Genomic DNA, 25,432 nt, shown 5'->3' with positions numbered 1-25,432 from the left:
GGCAACGTCAATGACGTAGGTTTATGACGTCGTGCAAAGTCCCGTTTGGTTTTTTTTTCTTCTTGTTTTTGATGCATTTTTTTAAAGGAAACTTTATTGAATATTTCAACTTATGAAAATTAGCAACTGCAAAATCAGATGATAAATTTAGTATACAAACAAGGAGCAGTTTTAAAAGTATCTTGAGCAAATGCTATAAAAAAAGAGAAGGATAACAGTCATATGATAAAACAATTGTTGACTTTTGATTTCAGTTGATATAATGATTTATCAACCTCATAGATATGACATTCACCTTCGGCCGTCGGATTCGGTGAATATCATATCTCTGGGGTTGATAAATGACGATATCAACCTCATCAAAAATCAATAATTGTATATTATTATTACTCTCAGATGGTATCGAGATAGTACATTATCTTTATGAAAATATGCTATAAACTGTAATTTATAACCCAAAATTCACAAGAAGGTACTCTTTGTCTCCAACAAATATTTAGAATGTTAACATAATCTTTATTTCAAAACAGAGTATAGTCAAAGCGTTTAATACTAGTGGCTTTATTTATTTTAATGGACTTATATTTATTATTGTAAACTAATTGCAATGAGTACAATAAGTTCTTTGCGGAGAACATATAATAAAAAAAAAAAAACTAAAGGTAACATTTGTCAACTGGAGCAAATTCATCTAACAAGGATCGTCGATAATAAAATTCCCATTATACTTTATTATTCCAAAAGGAACATAATAGTTAAGATTCTATAGCAAAATAGAATCTTACTGATTTCAATATTAAAATAAAATGCAGTAAGTTGTCACATTGTATATTTTATATATCTATATTTTGTTATTATAAAATATCCATGCAACCACGAATCCCGTATTGCATGATAGGACCCAACACAATTTTAGTGTTTCGGCAGTTAAACTTGGGATGGTCATTTTAAGATGCATTATTTTAATATAATCAAATATGAAAATTATTCATGTATAAACGATATCTTTATATTTTAATTCTTCATCAATAGATCCAGTTATTATGACAGATCTGCCATCATCAGGGTTCATACTGTCAATTTTATGTTAAACTTTGATCTACTAAGCATATCTCCAACACTTTTATGTTTGCTATACGCAACTATTGGTGCAGCATTGAATATATGTACAAAATCTTCGTTAAACTGTAATAGATGCCAGTGTTTCATGATACGTTTCTTTAGTTTACGTATATATGGGTTATATTTAGTTATTAAAACTAACGGAATATTTCGTTTTTCTTTTGATTTGTTTTGTTGTAATAATTCAGTACGGTCAATTGATAAAGCATCAGTAATACTATCATCTGTTTCGACGTTATCATAACCCCTATCTAATAATTTCACTTTGAAATTAGTTAGATTGTTTATTAATTTGTTATGGTCACTTGTGTTTCTAATTTGCCGTATTGATTCACCTTTTATAAATCCTCGGAATACATGTTGTGAGTGACAGCTTTTTCTGTGCAGATAGAGATAAGAATTTGTTTCTTTAAAATGTATTTTAAGGTAAAGAGTTCCGTGTGTTGTAAATCATTGACTTTTAATTACATCAACATCTAAGAACGACATTTTATCGTTTGAGATTTCAAAGGTGAACTTTAATAATGGGTTATAATTATTTGCTAGACGAAAAAAATCTATAATTTCATCAGATGTTCTACCATATATTATGAATCCATCGTCCCTATATCTGCAATGATAGCATACTTTGTCTTTATGTTGAAATGCAGAAATTATTTGATTCATTATTTCGAACATGAGTATGTCCGGTGAAGGAACTGCACCAATTGCCGTACCTATTATTTGTTTATAAATTTTTCCATCAAATTCAAATATATTGTTTTCTAAAATGAGTCTCAACAAATGTATTAATACATTGACCGGCGGGTCATTGACTTTGAAGTTTGATTTGTCAAAACTGTCATAGGCTCGATAAAGCTTCTTGAGGAAGATTAGTAAACATCTGTTTTATATCATATGAAACCAAAAAGGTTATTTGCCATTGGTTTTAATTTCTCAATAATATTAAGGAATGATGTAGTATCTTTTATATATGTAGACTGATTTTGAACTATAGGTATAAGAAAATAATCAACATAATGACTTATAAGTTCAGTTACGGAACTGAAAACGGCAAATTAGAAACACAAGTGATCATAACACATTAATAAACAATCTTAGTAATTTCACTGTGAAATTAATAGATAGGGGTTATGATAAAGTCGAAATAGATGATAGTATTAGTGATGCTTTATCAATTGACCGTACTGAATTATTACAACAAAACAAATCAAAAGAAAACAAAAATATTCCGTTAGTTTTAATAACTAAATATAACCCATATATACGTTAAATGAAGAAACGTATCATGCAACACTGCCACCTATTACAGTTTGACGAAAATTGTGTACAAATATTCAATGCTGCATCAATAGTTGCGTATAGCAAACATAAAAGTGTTGAAGATATGCTTAGTAGATCAAAGTTAAAGACTTTAACAAACAATTGACAGTTGGACCCCTGATGATGGCAGATCTGTCATAATAATTAGATCTATTGATGAAGAATTAAAATATAAATATATCGATATATACATGAATAATTTTCATATTTGATTATATTAAAATAATGCATCTTAAAATGACTATCCCAAGTTTAACTGCCGAAACACTGAAATAGTGTCGGTTCCTATCATGTAATATGAGATGCGTGATTGCATGGGTGTTTTATTATAACAGAAAATTCCTAAACAAATGACAAAATCAAAAACTGGAACAAATCAAACGAATAGATAACAACTGTCATATTCCTGACTTAGTACATGCATTTTCTTATGTAGAAAATGGTGGATTTAACCTGGTTTTATATCAAGTTAAACCTCTCACTTGTATGACAGCAGCATAAAATTTCATTATATTGACAACGATGTGTGAACAAAACAAACAGACATAATAGGTAAAAATGTCAAAAATAGGGGTACAGCAGTCAACATTGTGTTATAATCTTAATCACTATAACCACGATAACATAAGAAAAAAGAAAAAAAACCCAAATATATAACAAAGAAAAACAAAAGGCATAAAGACAAAGCACATTAGCAAAAACGAAAGACAAGAACACAAAAAAATTACCATAGCAAAATAACACAACGACGGGATGTATAAGTACCGATCCACGTCAAATGGATATTACCAAAAAAAAAAGAGTAAACTGTAAAAGTAATAATTTACAAAGAAAAAATAAAAGAATACTATAACACGTTGTTAGAATGATAAAGTTCGTCAGTTACTTCAAGACCATCGTCTATCATTTGTGTATTTATAAATAAGTTTTATAGGATTTTTATCATGTCGAATGGAATGTATGATTTTTTCAAATGCGTGTTCTTGTTTATTATACAAATAGTCAGATTTTCTATAAAATGACAAACATTTCACAACATGATCAGCAAAAGTAGTGCATTGTATTATAAAAGCTTCTCTTTAATCATTATCTGGTCTTGAAAATGTTTTTTTCACGATTTGCGCTCAATAATCCACACTTGCACCATAGTTTTCTGTTTGCTGAGAATAACCTTTTAGTTTCAAATTGATTGCAACTCTTAGAAAAATGAAAACTCGTTAAAGTTCATAAGTAAGCAACTAAATCCGCAACTTTTCAAAGACATGTAATGTAAACATGTGGTTGCCCACACAAACACCTGTATATACACTTTCCTAAGGTTTAAATCGCAACAAAAATTGAATTGTATTTGTCAGAGACAACCGAGTATATATTACTATCTATGCACAAAATATACCATGTCAATTCCTAAACAACACCGCTGCCTAAACTTGTTAAATTTCTGATAATATTTACTGTTTTTTGTATCCGAAAAAACATTACAAATATACGAAAGCCGAGAAAGATCATTCATAATTCAGAATTCAAAATTCAAAAATTCAAAACTCACAAATCAAGAAAGATAATCATGTTTAATTGCAGTTGAAATCCAAACACAACAAATATTATCTTAATCTTATTACCTGATCTTATATACACCGTAGATTAATAATAAAATTTTCCACAGACAAACAATAAAAATTTTGAAAGGATATGTGCCGACATTATGTCAGACAAGTGACAAATTTCTTATTATCACTTATATTCCGGGAGAGGGGGATATTGAGTGTTACTTCAATCCTTATTCGGATGTTTTATGTTTTTCTTCGTTTCATAGCTTGAGAATCATTCATAATATATAAGTAAGAAGATTTGGTATGATTGCCAACGAGAAAACTCCCAACAAGAGACTAAATTACACAGAAATTAACAACTAAAGGTCGCCATACCGCTTTAGTAAATGAGTAAAACCAATGCAACATAGTCAGCTATAAAAGGCCTAAAATGATAAATGTAAAGCAATTCAATAGAAAAAAAAAACTTATATGATATACAGCAACAAACGACAATCACTGAGTTACAGGCACCTGACTTGGGACAGGCACATGCAGAGTGTGGCGGGTTTAAACTAGTTTGGCAGCGCGCCAACCCTCCTCTTACCTGAGACAGTGGTGTAACAAAACAACATAAACTATAAAAATCAGTTGAAAAGGGCTTAAGGCGGATCATAGGTATATATTTCCTCAGAAAGAATTTTCTTATACTTTGACAAAATGAAGTACTAATAATGCTTTTTTCAAAAATATAATAAAAATTGTGGGTCACCGTGCTATTTTTAAGGCTACAAAATTGCCTAAATTTGCATAGATTGTTCATAAAAAACACATTTTTGTGAATAAAAAAAAAAACTATGAGATAGAATTGTGAAATAAAATATGAGAAGATAGGTTTTATTATATGCTTTAAGAAAATAAAAAGAAAACAGGGTGTCACCGAACTTGTTTTCTTGCTAAAAGTAAAATTTGAAAATTTCACTATCCTTCCAGTATAAAATTTTTACTATCAGAGTTATCTTCCCTTAAAATTGACTTTAAAAACACAAATATTTGGTTTTTGTTTAAACATTTTTAATTATGAAATAATGTTTTTTTTTATTTTTAAAAATTAACATTCTTACACATTAAATGCAAATCTGTCTCAAAATTTGCAGATTTAGGCAAAGAACTAGACCAATTGTGTACTGCTATTGTACAATCCAAGATGGCGGTATACAATGAATCTACCTTAACTCATTAGATCGGGACAAATCACAAACGCAAGAAACAAAAACATAGCATTGAAAAAGTTCCCCTTGTAAAACTGAATTGTTTACATTTTCCTCGTAGAATACACTTGGTAACTCAGTGATGTATCACTTAATTATTGGACTATTCTAGAGCGATAGAATATTAACTTGCACTGCACAATTCACAATACACGTATACACCACATATAAGTCGAAAAACTGGGTGCCAGCAGGTCACGTAGAAAAAATTACCTCATGCTAAACTGATCTGAACATTTATTAAGGTCAAAGGTCAGACGTAGATCCAGTCTTATTTTGACGTTAAATTGGCTGTCAGTTTTTATTCTTTTTTTTATTAATTAAGGGTTGGTGCAAGGTTAATCCCTGCTTGAATTCACACCTGTTGATAAATAATTTTTTAACGGGACTTAATTTTTTTTTAAAACAGAATCATTTCAGATATTATGAAGCTTAAACCTGGTATCTTTTACAAATCCATGTATTTAAATTGTTTGCATTGGTATAGGTTGCAGGTGAACATTTTTTTACGGCAAATTGTGCACCAGTTGTAAAATAAGAGAATAGGCAGGCGACGAATGGAGACCGTAGCGATTTTTTTTTTTATTCACACAGGGAACAAATTGAGAATGCGATGCTGTAAGAAAATTAAGCATTTCGCATTGTGTCCGAAAAGAAAAATTTTCTTACATTGTAGAAGATGCTTACATAGTTTTGACATACTATATTTGATTGAATCATATAATTTCAACTTTTTTAATGATTATTTATCAATTTAATTGTGTTGTATATCTTAACCGAAATCGCCATTGTAAATTCGAAAATGTTTTGCGATATTCCTTGATATCAATTTTACCCAGGGCTTCCGGATATTTTCATTGCATCTTAATATTGTCAGTGGGAAATCTAGTGTCAATACTTTACCTCACCTGCAAACGCTGAAAACTTGATCTTTCAATGTTGGTTCTGTTGGAGCAAGGATGCTATTAGTTATCAATTCAACAGAAAATATTTGAAAGAAAAACAAAATTTCCAAATAATTTATCATTTCCCTCCTTAAAAATCAAACGACGAGTACAACAGGCTTAAGATTAAAAAAGAAGCTTTGCGTAAGCTTAGGTTAAAATACTCCTATGCGAATAAATTCCTGGAGTACCAGCTTCAATTTATGTTTCTACTGGCTGTAAGTTCCTTGGAACATGTCAATTATCCGCATATATATCATATATACATTTGGTACTGATGGCATTTGAAGCAGCTCTCTTTTCATATATTGACATCCGGGCTATTTATGCCTTGCTATGTATAAAGAGTCTACAAGTTAGTTATTGTTCTCTTTCATTTACAGTTTTTGTTTCAATTATAATAGCTTAAAATGGGAGGGGGCGTATTTTTGACCCCCCTTTTGCCCCTGGCTCCTACGTACAAGCTAGTAGAAAAACATTACATAGAAAATAGGGTACAAAGAATATTATTGACCAAGTCTATCATATTGGAGTCACATTCGCTTGGGGAATGCTCCCTGTTTTTTTTATTTAATTTAAGTAAAATTCTTAATTTCTTTAGTTACTTTATTTATTTCCTCTTTTTTACGTATTCTTGCTAGCATCGTTTGATTTAACAATAAGAGTATTGTATGACCAATGCCGCTGTATTCCAATTTAAAAAAATTCCAAAATTGAAATTAAAACAAAGAGTACTAACCTCTAAGCGCCTGTGATTTGAAATCTTGTAGAATTCGGAAATTATGAGAAAGCAACTCAAAGAAGAGAACTTAATTGTCTCAAAATGTATTCATTTTTACAATTTCAAAACATTATTTTTCATGAATAATTCTCTAATGTTTTTGTCTTACTAATATATCAGAAGCTGTTCTGATAATTTTAAACATTTGACATAACTTTCATTTTATCAGCTTTACATGCTTTATGCGTGAAACAGATAATAACGAAATTCACCTTTAACATGTTAACGATAAGATTTGCCTCATCAGTAATGATTGCAGTAATCTGCGTGACTATTGAAAAAACAGGAGAACGATTTTCAACTTTCGTATGTTCAACATTACCTTTATATCTTATATAGGTAAACTTTTGTTTATAAAATACATATCAAGTATTTTGAAATGCACTTGGTTATTCTAATATAGGTGTGTTCATGTTTATTTGAAATGTAATTGTGTGTTAGGCCTTTTTTTCGCCCCATAGGTGTTTGTTGATGCGACCGTCCAGAAAAGGGAGAAAAACAAACTTTACAACAATATATTATCATATTGCTGCTTTTTGTGCAAGTTTTCTTATATATCATATATCTAGGATAACAATTATAGTATAGCATATCGATGCACCTCACTTGCCATTTTATTGGCGACTAATTAATTTATAGCTACTGATCTGCATTCTCAAATAAATTTAGGTCAATAACCGAATGTCTTGGCTTGTCGAGTTCAACTGTAGAACGTGTATATTTACAGTGTTTAATGTTTGCATCTATTTTTAGAAAAGTGTGTACTTGTTACAGTTTTATGAAACTATTATAAATGAATTTTGTGCTTTGTTTGGACTTTTCTATATTATTCATCGTTTCTGGGTGATTCCAAGACTTTAATCGATTTTGTATAATTATATATTTATATTCAATTACAAATATTTTATTGAACAAAGCACATATGATATATATGACATTGCGTAATCCAAGTATAAAACATACATTACATATACAACATGACAAATGATGTATATATATACCTTTTCTGAATGTATAAATTGAATTGCATACATTAATGCCAAAAGTATTATGTTCGTGCAATCATAGGCCGTGACTCCTAAACAACAAATATAAAAATTGTCAAAAACTTGACTCGAATTTTGTTAATATAACATCATAAAGTTATCAAAATTTGATAATGGATACACAAAATCGGTCTGTTGTATATACATACCTATTTTGTCCAGATTCTTCCTTTGGAAAACGGTTTTTATAAGAGATTGATTGATATTTGCTTAATCTCCAGTGGCAAATATTTCATGCATAGTTATGACTAGAGAAAAATAATTTATAGAAAAGGTAGGTCCTGTGATAGGCGGTCGACCGGGACGAAGGGCGAGAAATTTCGAATGCCACTGGAAATAAGGATATATTGATTGGACAGAAAAATGGCCTTGCAAAAAGACCTCTTAAAAGTTCGTCGATTTATGTTATTTTAATCTATATCAATGAATCTAAAATAACGATACCATAAGTAGAGTAAAGTCAGAACATTCAGTAATTAACAACGAGGGTCGGCTGACAACTAAAACTTTACGAAAAAGTGTTCCATTGCAGTGAAGCAACATTTCAGCTGTGCCTACACATATAATATATATATACGATACGATACGATAGCATAGGGCTTTGGTTTCAATTTTCTATTTTCTTGATAGAGGGTATTACATGCAAAGACGCTGTGTTAACAAGAGTTTCAAAAGGTAAAGTTGGATGCATCACTATAAATGTTTTAAGGACCCTTTGCATTGTTTCAATGGGTTCGTGCTCTTTACAAACTTTATAACATAGCTTTCAGCATAGTATATTCAAGTGCGATCTTGTTGGCATTCGTAAGCGCGAGGAAACATGATAGATTAATGTAGGATTTTTTAGTTTTGAATTTTGAATTTTTAATTTTGAATTTGGAATGATCCTTCTCGGCTTTCGTACAAATGCATTACGACATCAGCATGATCAGCATTAAATCAATTCATCATGCAAAACTATATAAAATGTTTATGTATGTGTTACCGTTATTCACGACTACACAAAACGTGCTTTAACATGAATGCAGTGTTTCTGTTTTGAAAACGATTTTCTAATCATTCCATAGTGTATGCAATATTTATTGGTTACTATGTAATAATTTACAACGTACTTTTAGTTTTCAAACTGACAGTCTTTCCTTAGTTTGTCATTATTCAGAGGGACTCCATTAATTGGAGTATGCCTTCACGTTAGGAACTTTATATTCTGTTGAACACTAAATTTTAATTGTTTCATATTTATTGGCTGTTTTGTTAGTGTTTTTCAATTTTTTCTGTCCCTTCTGTTATTTACTTTGCAATGTTTATGACAACCGGCAGTTGGTCATAGTCAGATAATTAAGTTGACAAAATTAATGACTGTGGACAAACTTATATTTTGCATTTGATTAGCAACATGCACTATCCATATAATAGAACCCATTCAAACATTCAATATAAACGCAATTGGTCAACTGTTTTATCCTTGGGTTTAGCTTCAAATAGTTGTATATGGTATAAATGAAATAACTATTTAATTTTTTACAGTTTAGTTCGACGTACAAATTCATTAGAAAAAAATCACCATTCAGTTTAACAACAGTTCATAACACTATTTTGAACTAAATCTATTTCGACAGCAAAAAGATGCAAAAGATATCCAAGGGACGTTCAAACTCATAAGTAGAAAATAAACTGACAATTTCATGGCAAAAATAAAAAAAAAACAAAAGACAAATAACAGGATACAAAAAGAAATGACGAAAAGCTAATTTAAAATTGAAATATTGCACTTATGCTTGGTACGCAAGAAGAATTGATATCATGATTAATTTCAGAAGTTTTTTTTTCCTTGAATTGGCATTTAATTGACTTATCTTGTTTTTCTCGCATTTGAGGCTAACAATTGGTTTGAAATACATTTTTGTCGTCATTTTAATTGTAGTGCCACCACGAATACTGCTACAAGAAATGATTAAAAGTGACGGGAGAAATATTGGACTGAAATGTTATGTTAATTCACATTTACCACTAACGTCTGTGAGATGGTGTAGAGAACCTGGAGGCAGTATTTTTACGGATATAAAGTCTTACAACGGATTTAGCCGTAACGGACTTAGAATATTGACCCATGAAACTCGCGAGAAAGACGACTTTGCAACATACAAATGCATAGCTAGTAACAAAATTGGCACCGTGGAAAGCGACCCAGTACAACTTAACGGTAAAGGAACATTTTATAGCGATACAATTGCTAATTTAGCAGATTATACTAAAGTTTAAGATAAAAATCTATTTATTGACTAGACTAAACAGAGAAGCAATACGAAATAATAAAAATAATGATTACAATTAAATATCTGGCATACAAATTAGTTGCATTGATTCCAATAAAGTTTGTATGATCCGTATCTGTTGAAAGGCAGTTAAAACGATCTTTGTTAATATTACTTTAAGTTTTGAAATAGTCTATCTTCTAGAACAAACTCATCTGTTAGACAAATTATGATTTGAGACATCGAACCAATCATATCATAACTGACCAGATATCTCTATATAAAGTTGCAAATGACATATCCCTACAAAAAGATGGAAATGAAACGCCAGGTAAGTAAAAGTTCTCTGAGTCTTCATTGTTTAAACTATAAGATGACGTTCATAAATATTATTAGTCTAATAAGTCTATGAAATTCGTTTTCCATGAATTTCAAAAAAATATTAAGTGCCATTGACAATGTTATTACCAATATTTATAACAGAATTTGAAAACAACGTAAAGGACATTAACAGAGCAGCAATACTAAATAGATAGCAAAAGAGACGTTAAATTTAAGATTTTGGGCATACGAATATGAATAACAGTATTTGAAAACAATTTGCATGAACGTTTTTGGATTAATAGAAAACGTTTTTTTTTTCTTTTTCTTATTCACATTAGATGAAGAAAGACAGAAGTTTATACAAGAACTATTTCTAAAAGGGGAATGTGGAAAACTTCATTTTGCAAGACTTGTTTTTGTTGGAAAAAACGGAGTAGGAAAAACCAGTTTAATGCGAAGATTACTTTGGAAGGAGAAGGAAGATGTTACTTTAACACAAAGTACAGACGGAATAGAAGTTGAGAAATGCAATATAAATATTGCTAATGGGAAATGGAGCCCATGTAATAGTAAGACGCTATTCGTTTATTCAGTTTAATGTTTTATTTTTTTGTCGATTCAAAGTATTGAAAGAATTTTTAAATGGTTACTGTTTACTTAGTATTACAACATTGCGTTACATTTTCGAATCACTATCAATAATAAAGAAGTCTTGTTAGTCTCTTGATATTTACTTATTAAGCCGCTTGCATTACAGCAGATCAACTGTGAACACCTTTTGAAAAAGGTAGAAATTAATTGCAGGGAACCAATCACGTCAGCATTAGAAGAATTCAAGGGAATTAATTTATTTATTTTTAATGCAAACAAAAATATATTATAACAATTATAATTATATTCAACATTATTACTATCTTCACTGTACTTTTCACAAGTCTAGGTACACGCTTAATTAATTACCTTGTTTCAAGGTGCTCCGTTTAATTATTAATTTAACACAAGTATATCTAACACACGGAAATGATTTTTTTTTTCATATTAAAATATTTTTCTGATCATTTGTCCTAACATTTAAATGTTAAATAAGGTTACGAGTTTCTTTCCAAAATTATCTTTGACATTAGTTGTATACTGTTCATTCACGTCGCCTCCATCTCATCACTTGGTATAAACAAGGAGAGGTGGTATAGTTGTCATATAGACAACTATCCAACAAAGTTCAAATGAAGCAAATTTAAGCTGCTATAGGTCACCGTACAGTTTTCAACGATAAGTAAAACACATACCGTAAAGTCAGCTATTAAAATCCCCGACATGACAAAATGTGCTTCAACTCAAACCAAAACATTAAGGGTTTGCTTTATGGCAAAACAATAAAAAAAAGAAAAAAAAAGACAGAAACCTACAACAAAAACTGGAATATAGGCTTCTGACTTGGAAGAGGCAGGTATAGAATGAATGTGAACCCTTTACCTCATATGACGTCACAATTCTCTTATGAAAGACAAATTTCAATGTCAGTATTAACTTTATAAGTAATCATTATGCCAGTTATTTGTCCTGAAGTCGTTAAACAAATTCGTGATATGTTATACTTTTAAATTAAGCCATGGTTAAGTTTTCAAAAATGTCGTGTACCATTGTTTTATGAATGTTGAAATGATCAAATGAATAAGGGTATGAGAAGAACGTCCGATATGGTATACAGATATATTCCTGTAGATTACTTATCGGATTTTAACATTAGTAGTGCTACGGATACCACTATTTGAACAGTAACATTTGGCTCTTTTTCCGGACTTAAAATTATGGTTTTATATGTTTGTATCAAGAGTTACTGTGGGCAATAAATGTACGTATGACAATTTTACAAAACAGTGCTGTCTAATGTATATTTGGAAGTTTCTCATTGAAGAAACAGGCTAGACTATACACTTAAAATTGGCATCTAAGTTCCTGGTTATATCCAACAATAGGACTAATAACAAAATAAGCTCGTAACGTATATTATTCATATAACATATTCTACCAAGAAATTTCCCTAAGGTTAATCAACATTTTGTCAGCAGTAAAATAGGGATTCCAGAAAAACTGTGATACTATTAACTCAGATAATGACATTAACTATATCTGGATTTTTTAGAACGCAAAGGAAATTCTGGAAAATTTTTAATCTGTGTCATTCTCTGAAAAAATCTACGGTTACCATTTACGTGTACACCTTTAACACAACAATGAAAAAATTGAAAAACCTGTCTAAAATAAATAATTAACAAAACTTGTCTCCACCCAAAAAGTACCAATGTCTACACATTTATTGTTTTGGGAAAAAACTTTGCTATATTTTACATGTTTTATTTAAAATGAACCCGAGGATAAAACATGCTACACTGAAAAAACAAGTGATCAATATGCTATAGTTTCTCGTAGACAAAATATTCGTTTAATTTGACGGTAGAATTTTCCAGCAGGTTGTCGACATTTCCATGCAAACCATTTTCGTATTTTCTATATAAATATCGTAGAATATAACCAAAAGTTACAGCGACATTGTTCCAATGATAGTTTTGATAAGATACTGTAGCACAATACTTACGAAAACTGTAACACAATATTGTTGCTTTCAAATATTAAATATTAACAAAACAGCAAAATAATGCCTTGCACATATATCGTGCATATCTTCTTCGTGTTACATAGAAACAAAAAAGAAAACATTAAACTCTTGGTTCAAATGTTTACTTATCTTAATTTTTTTTTTCATGATAACAGAGATAGACGATGATCTAACCAGATTGATTCATCAAGTGTATAAAGATAAGATTCTTAACGTAGAACGCGCCACTGCAGAAACCGTTATTGATCAGGAACCTTTTAGTTCAGACACAGATGAATCAAAAAGTGTATCAGACAAAGAACTTTCTAAAAGTTCCGATGATAGTGATTACATAGATGACTTAAACGACGATACTGACAGCGATAGTACTGAAAGTGATGACACCGCACGGAAAGGTATCATAAGACCAGACATTCATTCAGTTATCTCCGACAATAAAGACAATTATGTAACAGTTGAGGTTGATTTAAAATTGGAAAATGTGAATGACAGAAAAATTAACAGCTACCCAAGTGGAAATCTGTCTGACCCTGTCAACGATGAAAATATAAACGAAATGACCTCTACAATTATGAAATCATACCTTGAATCTACGAAAGAGGAACAGGATGATATGTTAGCGTTTTGCTGGTTGTGGGATTTTGCTGGCCAGAAGGATTTTTATGCCACACACCAAGTCTTTTTGTCGAAATGTGCAGTGTATTTGCTTGTTACAGATAGTTTAGAATTCAGCACTGTTGAGAACCAAGGGCTAGATTTTGAAGGCTCGGCACGTAAGTTCTTGAATTGCAAAACTGACACAAAAAAAAAATACCTTCGTCATGTTGTTATGCTTCTAAAGTCTTTATAGGTTTCCATGATGACTTGACAGAAAGTAATCTACACCTACAAATTATTCTGATAGTATAAGGATGTATAGTGTTAAAACCTTATAGCAAAACCTAAATCATATATGAAATATTTAATGCTACCACCGCTACCGTGATAAATTTTACAAACATGAGTTTTGAACCATGTGTTTATAAAAATTTCCTTCTGAAAAAATAACACATCTATGCAACAGTCAGGTAAACAACATAATTCTTGAAACCTCACGTTATGTTATATTGTAAATTATCAAAAATGGCTGAAGTTAAATGTTTGGCACGAAGAAAGATAGCATTGAATTTGTTTGGATATCATATATATATATAGAAAAAGAGAGTATATATTTTTCAGGTAGTTTATTGGGTCACTTGAGTTTTTGATGAACATATAAACCAAATTTTTACACAAAGTACTGTATGGAATAATCCAGTTTTATGTTGTTCGTGTTGTATATGCCTTGCGAAGTATGTGTATTTTGAATATGTTGAACACAAATTGTAATTGGTTCCTAAAGTCAATTTATTGTTTTATTGATATTTACTGTTTTATATTTTTGAAATTATATATATATATATATATATATATACCTTGATAGAGTATGTCAGTTTCTGGTTTGACGCCATTCATTGCTACTGGTCGACTACAGAGAAAGGCAGACTGGACCCTCCAATCATTGTTGTATGTACAAACGAAGATCAAATTAAGGTACCCATGTTTATTCCTGTAAATTATCATTATTATATTTGATTTCATTATTTGTTTTAACATTAATATTAAAACACTACCTGGATGAATAAGAGTCTATAACTTGAAATAAGACAGACAATTATATAAACAACATAAAAAGATGACAAAAAGAAGTATAAGAAACACTACACAGAGCATTGCAAAGAAATCATCAGATCACGGGGGCATTTACTCTTGCTCTTTTGTTGCTAAAAGTAGAGTAGATGGCACCAGTAGTGAACTTGCTGTATTTCACGGGATGACATGTGAGAATTAATTATATTACTTTAAGAAACATGTTCATTTTAGTAATGTACAAAATTCAGTATATGTGATAGTATAGTCGTCCATAGGAACAATACATCACTAAATGTTTATTCTTTAACTTCAAGATGGCGAACTATAAGAGAAGGATTCTTTTAAACATCTGTTCATTAAGTAAAATACGTATTTATTTTATAAGAGAGACTCTGTCCAAATTCCAAGTAGATTGCATTAAACCTGTTTTTTGTTTGTAATTCAACAATATGTCTGGCGTCTTTTGACAGTTCAATTATTTATAATTTACATGTTCTGTCCTATCCAATATTTAAAAACGATATTTTTGTTACTACACATAATGCTGTTTTATTCATATTGTCTTATGAGTTCAAAGATAATGTTCCTCCTTTTGGTTAGAATTTTGTGACGTGGATCGGTACTTATACATCCCGCTATTGTGTTAATGTGCTATGGTCAATTTTGTGTTCTTGTCTTTCATGTTTGCTTATGTACTTTGTCTATATGACATTTTGTACCTTTTTGTTGAATCAGTCATATGTTTTATAGTGATTAAGATATTATTACAATGTTTACTGCTGTACCCCATTTTTTGCCGTTTTTACATATTATGTCTGTTTGCTTTGCTCACAGATTGTTGTAAATATAATGGAATTTTATGCGACTGTCACACAAGTGAGAGTTTTAGCTAGCTATAAAACCAGGTTCAATCCACCATTTTCTAAATAAGGAAATGCCTACACCAAGTCAGGGATATTTTGTTTTCCATTCGTAAGATGTGTTTGACCTTTTGATTTTGCCATTTAATAAAGGACTTCCCATTTTGAATTTCTCTTGTAGTTCACTATTTTTTGTTATTGCACTTTTTATGTAATGATTATTTAACGAAAATTTTGAATAATACTCAGTGATTAAAAAAACAATGAAATATAACGCCACATGAATGACTGAGGTTAAAAAAAACAACAGTAGTATACCGCTGTTAAAAAGTCATAAATCAATTTAGAGAAAACAAATCCAGGTAACAAACTAAAACCGAGGAAAACACATCAACTATAAGAGGAAAACAACGAAAGAAGAGAAGCACTGAAGTGCAACAAAAACAAACGCCAATGCAACGTACATAGAAACGAACTATTTGATAACAACTGCCATATTCCTGACTTGGTACAGGACATTTTAAAAAAAAAATTGTGGGTTGAACCTGGTTTTATGGCTAGCCAAACCTCCCGCTTATTTGACAATGTTAAAAATACCGTTAAAATGACAACACTACGTGACAGGAATACAGTACAAATAAATGCAAGAACACTCAGGACAGAGAAATACATAAATAAATAATATAATAGTACATTTCGACATGTAAATCAAAGAATAACAACGAACACCTAAAATTAATCTACGACTGTACACAGAAACAACAAAATAGAATTATGAACTGTGCGTCACACGAATGTATCAACGCCACAAAAAGTGACGTCACAGGTGTATTTCTAAAAATTGAATATATAATCGGGATTAATTATTTAATTGGATGTTATTTGATGTACTTTCTAACAAAGTCTGTTTTTCGTCTAAATCAAACTGTGTAAAAAAATTAAAGCCTGTGCATATAGTTGCTTTAAGCCAAAGATCATACAAATGAACTAGGTAAATAATTATCTTTACTTTTACATACATATAGAAAATAAAAATAGAACTAAAACCACAAACGATAAGACATAAATCAATATCCAATCAGAATTACAAATAAAACACCATAACTAAATACATGAATTTGGATGTACAAATACCCAGACACGTCTAATAGCAATGCGAATTCACACTCAGCTAAACAGTCATATTCGGGAATAAGTCACGTTCGGTACTTAAAAGACCAGACAACGTAGGTGGTAAACCACAATCTAAGACGCGGTAAAAATGTCGTTAGTTAGTTTAGACACAGACACATCGTATAGATCAACAAATTCGTGATGGTGTCCATAAAATTTACGGAGTGTAATTTTTAATCAAATGACAGTTGTTTTAATTCGTTTATTGACATAGTTGAACGTTTGATTGTGACAGATTTATGGATTTGCCTCTTGATGAATTTACCTTTGAGTTCAGTATTTTTCGTCACAGTTATTGTTTTATAAATGAACTGTTAAAACAAATCTTTGATTTGTTCGAAATACTAAAGATTGTTTATCCAAGAAATATATTACCATAGCTGTGTTTGGTAAATCGTTTGGAATGTTTTTGCCCCCATTGTTTTAATTTTGCATTTCATTTGGATTATATTTTTTTTATTTGTGCGTCACTAATATTTCTTTTGTAAACGAAACGCGCACATAATTATTTGTCAAATACCCCTAAACAGAGATTTCCGTATTATTTTTGATTACCTCTATTGATGTGTAAACACCAACATATTACGCAACTTTACGAATGCAGTTTTTCTAAATTGAATGACAGTTACAATGTCTCAATATCCAACGAAAAAAAATAATTCTGAAAAGTGTATGATTCAATTAAGGATAGACACCCAGCATTGAATGAAAATGGCAATTTGGCACCAAGCACAAAAAGTAAATTCACTGTTAATATATGTTTGATCACAGCATGATTATCAACCCATCAAAATGGGTCATTTAAGCCAGGAGAGATTTGATACGGACTACATACTCAGCTTGAAATTATAAAGAATAACAGCAGCAAAGAAAATTATTGTTTTGGGGTTGGGTATGGTGGGTGTTTTTCCATTTCAAGACAAATCATTGCATTAAATTATACCAAAATATTGTCTTTAAATCTAAACGAAATTACAATTCAAATATTTCACATAAAATAAAATAACAGGTTATGAGTTCTCCTTCTTGACGTTTGCAAAATAAATCAAAGCTGTTTAACTTATAACACAAACTGTTCGAAATTACTGGTTTTATTATGTTCAAAATCCCGCCTTTAAATGCACAAGCTGATGTACAGAAAACGATGTAATATACCACCGGTAACATTAGTCGCTTACAAAAATCAAAATACATAACATGAGATGAACAAAATCTTCTAAATCGTTTTAAATAAGAGAAGAAAGTTTCTGAGGACACAAATGCTCCCGCTGAAGCTTTGCAATTTTCCAAGAAAAAACGACATAAATGTAGAACAGTGACTCATTATCCAAATTCGAACTCTTTCTGAGTGTTGTTGTTCTTATCATTTTGTAGGATTTTCAAAAAACAAACAAAACTAAAAATGCTATTTTCCAAGTTATAAAGAAGACTAATTCTACAACGGTGAATGCCTTAATGGCTAAATTGAAACTATGTCTGCGAGTTTTAGTTCTTAACATTATGTATGAGCGGCATAAACATTTAGATGAAGAAAAACTTAAGTAAGAGTATTGAAACAAAATAATTTTCAATACTCCAAGTTAAAAGGAGCATATCACCTACAGTTAGTTACTCACTGCGCAAATTCAAACTCTGTTTGACAATTTTGGTTCTTATCATTGTGTATGAGTTTCATAAAATTTGGATGGGGAAAACTTAAGTAAGAGAGCGGAAAAAAAACTTAGAGAACGGCAGGACATGGGGACTGAAGGAAGAAAAGACGATCAAGGGTAACACTTAAATGTTCCCATTGTCTACAACTGGGGCATATATATTGATTCTTATTAATCTAGTTTTTATTTGAGATATTCAATCAAAGACGTTGAATAATAAGCTATGCCTTTAATATTTTGAAGGAACCTTTAGAGCGAGAAAAACGACAAAGACAATTTAAAGACAATTTAGGACAAGTTCTGAAAGACCAGAAAAAGAAAGAACACTTGAGAAACATTTATTTTATTTCTAATACTGAGGATAATGATAGTGTGTTTGAAGAGATTAGAAAAGAAATTTCACGTCAAGTTATGGATATGCAAGATTGGGGGAAAAACTGTCCGTTAAAATGGCTTTTGTTTCAACAAGTCTTATTAAAGTTGAAAGACAGCAATGTACCGATTTCATCAATTAAAACATTGCTAAAAGTAGCAAAACATGAAGACATTGGTATCAGCGAAGAAAATGAAGTCAAACGATGCTTGCAATTCTGTAATGACAATGGAACAGTTATCTACTTTGATGAAGAAAACTTAGCAGATCATGTTATTTTGGACCCTAAATGGTTGATTAATGCCTTTAGATGTCTTGTTAGTGATAAAATTAATAATGTAATCGAAGTTTCAGATGACTGGCAAAAACTGAAAGACACTGGGCAACTAACAGATTCACTTATATCTCGCCTGTTCAAGAAAGAACCAAAATTGAAATTTGAAGACAACAAAGCACATTTAATTGAAGTAATGAAACGATTTGATATTATTGTGAACTTGAAAGATTCAACTGAATTATACATGCCATGCATGATAAAGTCATGTTCTTTCTCCGAAGTTCAAAATCAGTTTTATGACGGAAGTCCATCATTTTATAAAACTAGTTGGTTATGTTTAGAATTTAAGTTTCTTCCTCCAGCCTTTTTCAATCACATTATTGCATGGTATATAAAGCAATACAATGTGAGTGTTATAATCGATAAAGAAAATCGAAGCAGAAGAAATGCATTATATCGCCAGGTTGGTGTATTTGATTTGGATGCGTCTTGTTGTGAACAACTCGTGGTTTGCGAAGGAACTAATACCATAGCGCTTCAGGTATGGGATTCACGAATGTCAAATAAGACTTACGGAGATTTGGCATCAGCGTTATTTCGATTCGTTAAAACACTACGAACGCGCTACAGTCTACACATATCATATACAACAACATTCACATGTAAAGATGGAGATTTTACAATTAATCGAAAAACAATTGAAGATTTAGTCACTAAAGTTTACCGGTGCGCAGAACATAGAATAAATCACACATCGGACGATTTAGTAAAGCCTTGGAAATTTAGTAGAAAATTAGAGTGAGTACAACATTAACTCTTCAATCGTTTTGTTTGATACTTATTTGACAACATGTATTGCATGAACACTAGGGTTTTGCATAATATCTTATAATTGTATACTACCTTAATCATAGTTCTGTCCATTGCAAAACATTGGCCTGTTCTTAATGACTTCACTAGTGTTCTTACCTCCAATGGCGGAATAGGAGGATTCTCGTCTAATGAACGTTCAGCAAGATGACAAAGTGGAGTTTTGAGACATTTGTTCACTTCATTGTACAAAAATATTGTTTCTATATATCCTTTTCCATGTCAGCTATGGTATCATCCATCGACCCATATGCATCTTCTACTATTGACTTGGGCTGATTTAGTAGTCGTGGGATGAGGCTGTAATGGAAAAGGATGTAACAAAATGTATGATAATTTTGAAGCTACTATCATGAATCGATACCGATATAAATAAGGGTATTCACTAGACATGCTAGATATTGATATACTTAACGGTTACAAAACAGTATGTGAATAGCACTATGCTAGTTCCCACATTCAGAAAGAATCCGACATGCAACGATAATCTTTGTAACCTGAAAATTATCAATAACACTTCTATAAAACATTTGCTTACTAAACGGCCTAAATGCCAAATACCAAAATACGAATACGAATAAATTCATTCGACTATTAAGGCCGGCATGGTTTTAATGTGAAAAGCAAAATGTATTTCCTAATAGATAAGAGTTAACTCGTTGATACAAATTATTTTAGGAATTAGACATTAACGGTACAAACGCAACACTTTCGGAATTTTGAGTCCAAAAATTTCACATAAATTTCGTACTTTATATGACCTTTTTAACATTTAAGAATCACTTTTTCTAAGCCAAACGCACGTGTCCTGATCTACATAATACAATGTGAGTCGGTTAAATTGTGAACTTTTTATTTCTATGTAACAACATTTAAGCAGCAGTTGCATATAGAATATAGGTCTACTTGTTTGCATTATATTCAAAACCTTGCTGTTCCATTCAGCATGTAATTGTAGGCAAAGTTTAAATCCTTCTTTCGAAAGCTTCTCGGACGCTATCAGGACTCGAAATACCGACAACCTCCTCGTTTTTAATAGGAATCATTTTGTCTATTTTTTATTTTAATATGCTTTTGAGTTTTCTCTGAAATATTTGTATTTTGCAATGATGTGGTTGATAAATTTTTATAAAACGTAAGCAATCGTTTCTTTACAGTAACGAGGATGTGAGAGGTTTAACTAGCTATAAAAATAGGTTTAATTCACCATTTTCTACATAATAAAATGCCTAAACCAAGCCAGGAATAGGACAGTGGTTATCCATTCGTTGGATGTGTTTTGAGCTTTTGATTTTGCTATTTGTGTGTGGTCTTTCCGTTTGAATTTCCCTCGGAGTTCTTATTTTTGTGATTTTACTTTTTATCAACTCAACATACAAAAATATAAGTCGATAATATTAACAAATGAAACAGAAAACACCATAGGAACTTTCAAAACTAAAATTTCAATAAATCGATGAAAAACTTACAACGCTATTGAAAACAACGAAAAGACGACAAAATTGCTAGAACACTATAGACAAAAAATAGTAGTTCCCTTCGTGTTGCTGATAGAAGTGCAAGTTCGATGATAAGTCTTATTCGGTAATGTCACAATCGAGGAAAAAAGGAATAGTATTTTGCTTAGACAGTTTGAACATATTCGCATATATATTCATATAATTGTGCTTGATGTTTCACATACAATTATTCTATGGTTTATGCTGTTTTCAACAATTCTTCTTTATATATCTTTGAAAAGGGTGTGCACCTGTTGTAGAAAGAGAATTTTGAAATTGTCTTGATTTTGGGATACCATTTAGAATGTAGGGAACAAAAACTAAATAACAATGACTTCACCTTTATTAAATATCATTGTATTGAATACACATTTGCAAGGAAACTTACAACTTCTTTACCCAATACTCTATTGTTAAGACTTCTCGGATATTCCTAAGATCGAAATGAGTGTCACCATGACTAATCAACAATGTTTGCCTCTTGTATATAAGTTTGTATGAATAGTATATTATGTATAGTTCAGTATGTGAGGAAATGAAGGATTCAACTTTCATACTAAGTCTTTCAAATTGTGCAACTTTTATCTCAGGAAAATGGTTATTACAATGTGAAGAAAACACGTAAATATTGCAATTTCATTTCAGATGATAATGTCGCAAACATTTATAATATTGCCATCGAAAGTTTATTTTTAAAAACTAAAATTTTAGTTGACATATATATTTTGAATCGTCTGACAACATAAGAAAGACCATTAAAAGCAAATGTTGCTTGACGATGTTTTTGAGGTATGGAATACATACTGAGAGGTATTTGATTGGTCAACGGTAGTTAACGAGCGACACAAGTGACCTGTATTCGTCAATTGGTCCCTGGCAGGTAGCTGACGCATTGACAAGCATACCCCACCTTCTTATTTTACATGTTTTACACTGTTATAATCAATCAAGTATGTTACCTTCCTTTGAAATCAGCATGATATGTATGAAATTTTACAAAAAAGATTTGACAAAACATAAGACATGGTTTTATTACTATGCAAATAATTTATTTTGTATTTACATTGTGTCATAGGTCAAATTTATTTGTTCAGTGTATGTTCAATGGTGTTAATATGTCCTTTGATTGAGTTAAGCTATTTCAGTTGATATTTTATAGTGTGTCTTTCTATGTTGTGATGTTACACTATTGTTTCAGAAATAGGGTGAAGGTTTGGTACCATTAAAACATTTAAACCCGCTGCATTTGTTTGCACCTGTACTAAGTCAGGAATCTGATGTTCAGTAGTTGCCGTTTGTTGATGTGGTTCATAAGTGTTTCTCGTTTCTCGTTTTTTATATAGATTGGACCGGTGGTTTTCCCGTTTGAATGGTTTCACACTAGTAATTTTTTGGGGCCCTTTATAGCTTACTGTTCGGTGTGAGCCAAGGCTCCGTGTTGAAGACCGTACTGTGACCTATAATGGTTTACTTTTATAAATTTTTACTTGGATGGAGAGTTGTCTCATTGGCACTTATACCACATCTTCTTATATCTAAATAAGTTCTTGATTGCATTTCATTGATTATGTCGCAATACACATGATATCAGTAATACAGATAAAAAGGATTTTGTGAAGATTATGTCACAAAGATAGTTGCTCTATCATATCATGATTATTTAATTTATCCTTTTTTCATTTGTCATCAAAATGGTATATTTAAAAATGTTCGTTGTGTAGTATCATCTTACTATCAAGTAAAATCTTTATAACATTAACAATTTATGAATTGTGTTATATTTTTTTTTATGATTCCAGATTTCAGAGAGCATTAAAGTAAGTAGTTATTCAGTTTTAATATCCTTTTGTTGTCATTAATTATAGTTCTGAAACTGAGTATATAACAATAAAAAAAGTAAAAAAAAAAATAAAAGATGATGCAAGCACGTGAATGTTGCAAATAAGTTGAAAAAATGTCATTAGGCTATGATTCCTGGTTATAATGCTCTTAACATGTATCATTAAAAAAAAAATGCATTGCAATTAAAAGCTTTATTTTGTTGATGTCTTGTGACATTTTCAGAGTATATGATTTGTGATAAATATATTCAAACATGTCCCTTAACATGTGGTCAATGGCATCAGTCTTCGCCTTTTGCTTATATGGCATTTTTTTGTTGAAACCAGGGTCGTGAAAAAAACACATTTAAAAATTACTGATGATTTTGATGCTACTAGCATGATTTGATGCAGATAGAAACGACAATAATACCTAGCAATTGCAATTGATAAGATTATCGTCAACAAAACAGTATGGGAACGGAACTGTGTTAATTCCCTCATCGCATACAGCCTGGCATGCCACGATAAATGATGTTACCTGGGCGGTGTCAACAGCAATTCTTCACAAAATGTGTTAACCTTATAGTCAAAATAGTCTAATTCCATCATTATAGAAATAAACAATCTTAAATACTAATAGAGTCAGTCGAGGATTAAGCTTTGCAATTATACTTAACATAAAATCGTAGACGTAGATACTCTTTCCGATTAGGAATAGGCTGTGAGATCGTTGGTGCGAATTATGATAAAAAATGATTGTGTGTTCATACGACTTTTTGAAATAATAAAAAAAAGCGGTCATAACCATTGACAGTATAATAATACATGATGTTCTTTTCAATATTTAATGATTATATTGAACGCAAAGACGAAGTCGCCGTACCATATTAGGATACTCTAAATTTATCTATCAATTTATCTGTTTTAATCAACGTTGGAGTATTTACGTTGAGAGAATCATATTATTGTACATAATATGTTAACTTGTAACTCATTTAATGATTATATTGTTATATCAAAATGTTAACGATACTAAACTTTCGATTGCGATATAGTGATTGTTTAGAACAGTACAACCAGAATTGATATATAAATGAGTTTCCAATAACTTCTATTATAATAATAGTTCTATTGTTAAACTTTATAGTTTCTATTTCTAAAACAAGTGTAAATTGAATAGATCTATTGTTACGCATGACAATTGATTTTGACCACAGGGTGTGACGAGCGGGGTTTTTGGAAACTCCTGCTTCTACGTCCCGCAAACACAGTCCATTGTTATTCATAACAATAAAATTTGTGTTTCTTAATAGCATGAACTTAAGAGATTACTAATAGTAAAATTGAGAATGGAAATGTAGTGTTCACTACAAGTTGTTTCAAGACAAATTAGAAAAAAAAATTTCAGGAAATTGATTATATTCAATAGCGGAAAAAATATTTAGCATCTATTTTTAATAATAAAAAAAAAAAACATTTGAATACTCTTTTGCTTGAAGCTAAATTTTAATCCCATATGGCCATGTCTTAAAAACATACATGTAAAGGTAAAGAACTTTTGTTTGAATAATACATTAAAAACATATGGTTTTCATTTAGACTAAGTCTTAATCATAAAATAAATATTAATGTTTGGATTGTTGAAGGCTAATGATGGCATCCAGGGGTGCCAACCAAGGTTAAAAAAAAGGGGGGGGGAGGATTATGTTCCAGTCATATGTCTCTATTCTAAAACATTGATCGAAAAAAAGGGGATCAAACCACCAGACTCCCCCCCCCCCCTTTTCGGAAGACCCCGAAAAAGGGGGTTTCCTAAATATGCAACGAAATTCTTGGTAACCTGAACATTGTCAACAACACTTTTATAAAACATTTGCTTACTTAACGGCCTATACAAATTACCAAATCAGATCGCAGCACTTAAATACGAATACGAATACGAATGCATTCATTCGACTATTAAGGCCGGTATGGTTTTAATGTGAAAAACAAAATGTATTTCCTAATGGATTAAAGTTA

At 30.8% G+C, this 25,432-nt stretch overlaps 1 protein-coding gene across 2 annotated transcripts in view; it reads left to right on the top strand.

Annotated features, from left to right (window-relative positions):
- The window catches only part of LOC127723463 (uncharacterized), a 35,028-nt gene extending 11,556 nt beyond the window's left edge, over window positions 1-23,472 (top strand). Inside the window, exons 9-15 of one of the 2 annotated variants that reach the window (XM_052230112.1) lie at window positions 9,944-10,222; window positions 10,561-10,605; window positions 10,937-11,167; window positions 13,371-13,988; window positions 14,678-14,787; window positions 18,815-20,019; window positions 23,390-23,472. In XM_052230112.1, coding sequence (XP_052086072.1) covers window positions 9,944-10,222; window positions 10,561-10,605; window positions 10,937-11,167; window positions 13,371-13,988; window positions 14,678-14,787; window positions 18,815-20,019; window positions 23,390-23,411 — 2,510 coding nt within the window. In that variant the 3' untranslated portion in view covers window positions 23,412-23,472. The remainder of the gene's footprint in view (window positions 1-9,943; window positions 10,223-10,560; window positions 10,606-10,936; window positions 11,168-13,370; window positions 13,989-14,677; window positions 14,788-18,814; window positions 20,020-23,389) is intronic. The other variant, XM_052230113.1, reaches the window with a different exon arrangement.
- The last annotated feature ends 1,960 nt before the right edge of the window (window positions 23,473-25,432 follow it).

This window comes from Mytilus californianus, unplaced genomic scaffold (assembly GCF_021869535.1).
Source record: "Mytilus californianus isolate M0D057914Y unplaced genomic scaffold, xbMytCali1.0.p SCAF_13, whole genome shotgun sequence".
NCBI lineage: Eukaryota > Metazoa > Mollusca > Bivalvia > Mytilida > Mytilidae > Mytilus > Mytilus californianus.
The sequence above is the reverse complement of the archived record's forward strand: the minus strand, read 5'-3'. Positions and strand labels throughout refer to the sequence as shown.